The sequence below is a fragment of the Crocodylus porosus genome, unplaced genomic scaffold, assembly GCF_001723895.1.
Source record: "Crocodylus porosus isolate Cpor-Errol unplaced genomic scaffold, CroPor_comp1, whole genome shotgun sequence".
NCBI lineage: Eukaryota > Metazoa > Chordata > Crocodylia > Crocodylidae > Crocodylus > Crocodylus porosus.
In genome coordinates, this window is record NW_017728886.1 from 210,671,978 (window position 1) to 210,677,762 (window position 5,785).

At 37.2% G+C, this 5,785-nt stretch overlaps 1 protein-coding gene across 1 annotated transcript in view; it reads left to right on the plus strand.

The window, feature by feature from the left end:
* CSPP1 (centrosome and spindle pole associated protein 1) overlaps positions 1-5,785 on the plus strand; it is a 98,687-nt gene that overhangs the window by 39,622 nt on the left and 53,280 nt on the right. The window contains exons 12-15 of the mRNA XM_019543435.1: positions 148-320; positions 1,090-1,208; positions 3,339-3,417; positions 3,826-3,946. Of these exons, the coding sequence (XP_019398980.1) occupies positions 148-320; positions 1,090-1,208; positions 3,339-3,417; positions 3,826-3,946 (492 nt within the window). The remainder of the gene's footprint in view (positions 1-147; positions 321-1,089; positions 1,209-3,338; positions 3,418-3,825; positions 3,947-5,785) is intronic.

Sequence of the window (5,785 nt, forward strand, 5' to 3'; positions counted from 1 at the left end):
TAAGGTATACTTTTGACAGTTGTACTAAGAAATTGTAGGCTACTACTAGAAATATAATTCATGGGAAACACAAAAATAGTTTAGCACTAAATTCCTTTGAGATTCGGAATATCAAATGGGAGTGACTAACCACATTTTTATCTTTAGCCTGATAGACTGAAGCAATATGGTTTGACAGCAAGAGCCTCTGAAGAAAAGGTACCACCTGAAAGGCCCAAATCGGCTTTCCAGACGCCCCTTCCTGCACCTCCTGTTTCACCAGTGAATGAGGACTTTCACAGGGGAATATCCAGTGTTCTTGGTGAAATAGTAGCTCCCAGGTACTTGCCTACAATTACTTGGATAAGTAGGGTAGGACAGGGCTGGGGTTAGTATGTGGTGCAGATGGGTGCTGAGGGGGCATCCCTGTGGCCTGCATCTTGGGGGCCCTTGGCTCATCTTAGTGCGACTTAAATCGTGTATAGCTCCTGCTGGTGTGTCTTACAGGGCCACTTCTTTAGTTGGGCAGCCCTGGGCTAGGTAGTTGCAGATAGAGAATTTGGTGTCATTACAAGCTCTCTACTCTGCTAATTTGCATGGCTGAGGAAGAGCAGGGGGGGGCATAGATGGAATTTATTTCTCAGTAGTGTGCCCAGATTTGCTCAGGAGGTGTTAATAGATGTGTGCAGTTACACACATAAGTAATATCTAAAGAGTAAACAATGGTGGCACTTTTTTATCCTTCTCCCAATAAACATCTTAGCATGAAAGCAAATATTTTCAAATCTCTGTTATTAAATTAGCAAGAAATAAAAGTAGAAACAGATGCTCAGGCTCTGTGCATATGAGCATTGTGGGAGGCTTTGCTTAAGTCAAAATAACGTGTCCTCACTACAGGCAGATCATCTGCTCCCTATCTTTTACTGTGGCATGTGCCTGTCTACAAGGCACAATCAGGATCTCAGAAGTCATAACTGAGCTCATTCTAGAACTTTTTCATGCTTTGATTTTTTTTTTTTTCATTTTGCTTTAGTCTTCGCTTTTTTTTTAATTTGTGCTATAATTTCTCTTTATCTCCCCCCAAAATCTTGTACCTTCCTTTTGATATAGGATTGCACCTCTACCTCCACCTCCACCACCAGTTTTGACTGACAATTACAGAACACCTTACGATGATGCATACTATTTCTATGGGGCTAGGAATCCTTTGGATCCCAATCTTGCATATTGTAAGTTGACTCTTCAAAATGGATTATTTTAAATCAAAGTGATTCGAGTAATTAATTAAATCAACAAGTAAGAAAACTTGTTTAAAATACTTTTTTAAACCTTTTCTACTTTTGTACATTTCTACTTTTTAGTTATTTTCCTAAGGAAAGGTTGATTCTTGCTGGTTTTCAATCATTAAGACAATTTGCAAGTCAATGTAGATTTACACCAACTTTTTGCCAGCAAAGGTATCATATTTCAGGAGATACCTAGTTTAATATACATTTATATTGATTCTTAATTTTTATATTTTATTATGTTAGAAAATGGTGAGAGACACTTGTGATTTACTAGATAAATAATATTTTACTTGTGATTTGTCATTCCTTTTGAATGAAAATTCAAATTTAAATTAAAATACAGAAAACTAATGTTTTTTAACATTTGCTTTTAATAACTAAATACAACTATGTTAAATATGGTTCTGCATAAGAAGAAAGTTTATTATAATGTTTTGCATTATAGTAAGGCCTTATTATCAATAGTTGGTATGTTTTAAGATATTTAAATAGAAAAGCTATACATGTAGAAAAAATGTCTTGTGATGTGAGCTATAAATGGGTTGAGATAAATAAACCGTGTTGTAAATTGGATGTAATTTGATCAGATTCTTTCCTGTATATGGCCTCGGAAGATGTACATTTCTTTAATTGTATGCCACCACAGAAACAAGTTTAAGCTTTGAGAGAAGAAGAGGGAAAATGCTCTATTGAGGTGAATATTGTAATTCAGTGTCAGGCTGTATTAATCTCCAAGAGAGGTTCTGGTTGATCAAAGGCTATCCTATTGATGAACAAGGAAAGAATTCTTTGCCTGTTTAGGGTGGCCTGTACAGAGCACCTACATCAGTCACTAAAGCGAAGTACAGATTCTGAATCTCCATTCCATACGCTCTATTCCCTAACGCATGCTGGGTACCGATTTTGTTTCTGTTTGTGGTCTTGTTTCTCTTCATTTTTCTCTTCAGCTCTTCTGGGGATACAGCAGGCCTTGGAAGAGGTATTTCCTGAGAACTAAAGCAATGATGATTTTTCCAAGAAAACTTTATTCCCTGTATTTCCTAATCATGCCTTTCTAACTAATGTTATTTCAAGAAACAATGAAGATTTGCTGTCCAAACAACTTAATGCAGTGCCTCACAGTCTCTTCCAGAATCTTCTCTCTCCAAAAACCAGAAAATAAAGTGAATGTATTCAGTCTTTAGACCGATGTCCCAGTCTTTATTTTGCTGTCTTGGCATGACGGCCCAATCTGCCCCATCAGACATCATATTATCTCCTTCAGACAACACAGCATTGTGTGGATACAAAAGGAGAAATTAGATTCTTTGTGGGCAGTTATGCCTTGGGCAGGCTGCAAGCACTAACTGGCTACTACTAGCCTGTACTTGAACTCTTTTTTTACTGCAAAAAAGGATATATAGAATGTGTAATATGTAAAAACCCCCTTGCCCTGTGCATTTTTTCTGAAAAATAACCTGCACTTCTCTCTGCTCTGTATGGTAGTTTTATATTACCAGATTGCTACAGATCCCTATAGCAAAAAGTACTATGCACTTCTACTTCTCTAAAGCATGTAGCTCAGCACAAAAACAAGCAGTTCATGTTCCTTTATGTTCAGATGCATCTTTGCTCATATTGTAATGTGAGATGTAGCAAATTGTTTTGCATACTCCTTAGTGGCAGTCAGTATAGCTGTTCCCCAATACAGTGACAAGCAGTTGACTGCATGTACACAAATAATGCATTTATTCAGTTATTGGTCATATTTGTGTGTTATAGAGCTGAATATACGTAGCGGATATAGTTAATGGCTCTTACTAACCCTGTGGGTCACTGTTGAATTCACAGATTAAAGATAGGAGTGTGTATCTCAATACCGTATTTTCTATGTTTTCACCATTCCAAGTATTAAGTGCAGGTGACCGTATGGAAGGGGTGAAAGGCACTGCTGTAAAATTAAGGCTTGCCTTAACTTAGCTCTGAAACTTTGTTAATGCAATGACTTATATTGCCTCCCTTCCACTGATAACAGTAAATGTATGTCATTATGTGCATCTGAGATTTAAATGACTTGTCTTTACTCATTAGATGGTACAGGAATGATGGGAATGCAGCCTACGCCTAATCTTTCAGTTCTCTTAGGACAGGTACCAGCAGATCAGTCTGTGTAAGTACTATTGCTGTTCATTTAACATTGTTTTATCGTAGTTTTACTCATGGGTACACACCTTTGAAGTGAGGTTTAGTAAAAGAAATTTTCCAAACTTCTGGTTATGAGTTCCTGGCCTAACATATAATTAAGCAATCCCTGCTGTGTTGAGTAGGTGAATTCATAAATAGATGTAGCTATTTACGAGATGGACAGGCTGTGAAAAAAGATACTTCTCATGTTTGACCTCAGAACTCTTTCCTGCCATGGCAGGGGGTTGGACTTGATGGTCTGCTCAGGTCCCTTCTGACCCTACTAACTATTAAACTGTGTGTCACTTGTATACATTTCAGGCAAAAAATAACTTTTTCCTTGCTTTAAATTATATTCTTTTTTTTACTTTTTTTTTTTTTTTTTTAAATTGAGAAGCAACAGTGGACAGAGAAACATAGGGGATAGACCAAAAAGTCTTGGAAAGTTTCCCGAAGAAAAGCCAAAACCCTCAAAAGAATCATCTTTATCTTATCAGCAAGAATTGCAACAGCAGGTATTAAGTATCCTTAATGGGGTCTAAATTTTTACATTTTTTTAAATTGTGTTTATGTTTCAGGGTGTAATTCTTGTTAGAACATATTTGGTCAGGGTACAAGTAAAAAGTATTTTAATAAGTAGAAATGTTCTTTCTGGTTAGGGTTTTATCACCAACAGAATCCTGAAGTTGAAGCTCTACTGACAGTTATGTGGATAATGTACAGAACAGACCAGAATTTAACATTCTCTTCCTTTGGTTAAACTTTGCTACTAAAATTAATCAGTTAAAACTGAATTAACACTAAATTAGTTACCACATAGCTATTTTCTTGACCATAATGATGCTTAAATACCTTGCTGTAAACTTTCCAGTACAAGGGTAATAGCTATCACAGTAAGATTTACTTCCTTTCATTACTACTGTATCCCACAGCACTTCACAAACTGTAGACCAACAAACAGCAGTATAGAAAAGCAGCTTTTTCTGGGAGTTGAAAGTTGTGGCCAGATGGCATTTATTTATTCATTAAGAACCTTGGGTACCATGAACACAAATGAAAAAGACACCGTCCTAGAAGAGCTTGTCATCTGAGAATAGATAAGATCTTTGAGAGAGAGGAGGGAAGGAGATAACAGTTGCACTGAGAGCATGTTGTAATTATAAGTTTGCTGCATGGATCTTGGTGATTTAAAAAATAATTTGTGATCTGTAGCTGCTGTGTTAAAGAATTAGAATGTAGTCAGCATGCCATGTTGATGAAGCAGGGAACTGTGAAAGAAGGGAAAAGGGAAAGAGGATTGGAATGGTTATGATAATATACAGGACAGAAAGGAAAGTTAGGAGAGAAAGGAACCGAGCAGAGAGGGGAGGAGAGAGCATGGGAGTGGGAAAGTAGAAAGAGCAGAAAAGTGTAGGAGCAGAAGAAAGGTGTAGTGAAAGAAATAGAAGATAGAGTTAAGAAAATCAGGAAGGTGAAGCTATCTATGAATGCTTGTCCAACGTAGGATGATGGGAGGATTTTTCAGGAAGCAGTCATCTTCTTTTAAACTGCTTCCTGAGAGGCAGAGGAATATTGGATGGCAGAGAAGTCCTTCACAAATTTTCAATAATTAAAGGGATACTGGAACTTATTACCTAGTTAGTTGTTTTTTCTAAAGAATTTAAAAGTAGCTTGAAACTGTGGTTTGACAAACTACATGGTCTTTAAAAATATTTTCTCATGTGAGAAACCCACCCAAACTGATCCTCTGACTACAGAGGAAGCAGGGAAGATGATACTATCAGAGAAAGACAGTAAATAAACTGCAAAATAGAGAAAGTTCTTTAATTTTTTCATTACAGGTATCTTAGACATAATATGCATACATATGTAAAATAAAAAAAAAAAAGAATTTATACAGAAGTATGACTTTTGTTTTAACTTGATGTCTTTTCCAAAAAGGTTAGGCAAATGTAGGTAGTGTAAGAGTGAGACCTGACAAAGAATGTCTTGCATTCAAAAGTTTATCTAACTTTATCCCAACTAAATAGTTGGCCCAATGAAAGATACCACCCTAAGAAATTCTTGCCTTTATTCAGATATAGTGAAGAGAGGAATAGGGTTTTTATTAGGGGTGGACTAATAGAGAATTTTAGAGCTGATACCCATGGTTGATTTTTAACAAGCTTTATTGGCCAATACGGATCTGTTTCTGATATGTAGCCGGGCAGCATAAAGAGCGGCGTCCGGCTGGTAAATTTGTTGTGAGGGAAGGAGTGGGATGGGGGGCAGATTGAGGCCCCCATGGTGAGGGAGGGAGTGGGGCAGGGGCAGGTGCTGCACAGCCAGGGCAGGGTGCAGGATGGAGCTGCAAG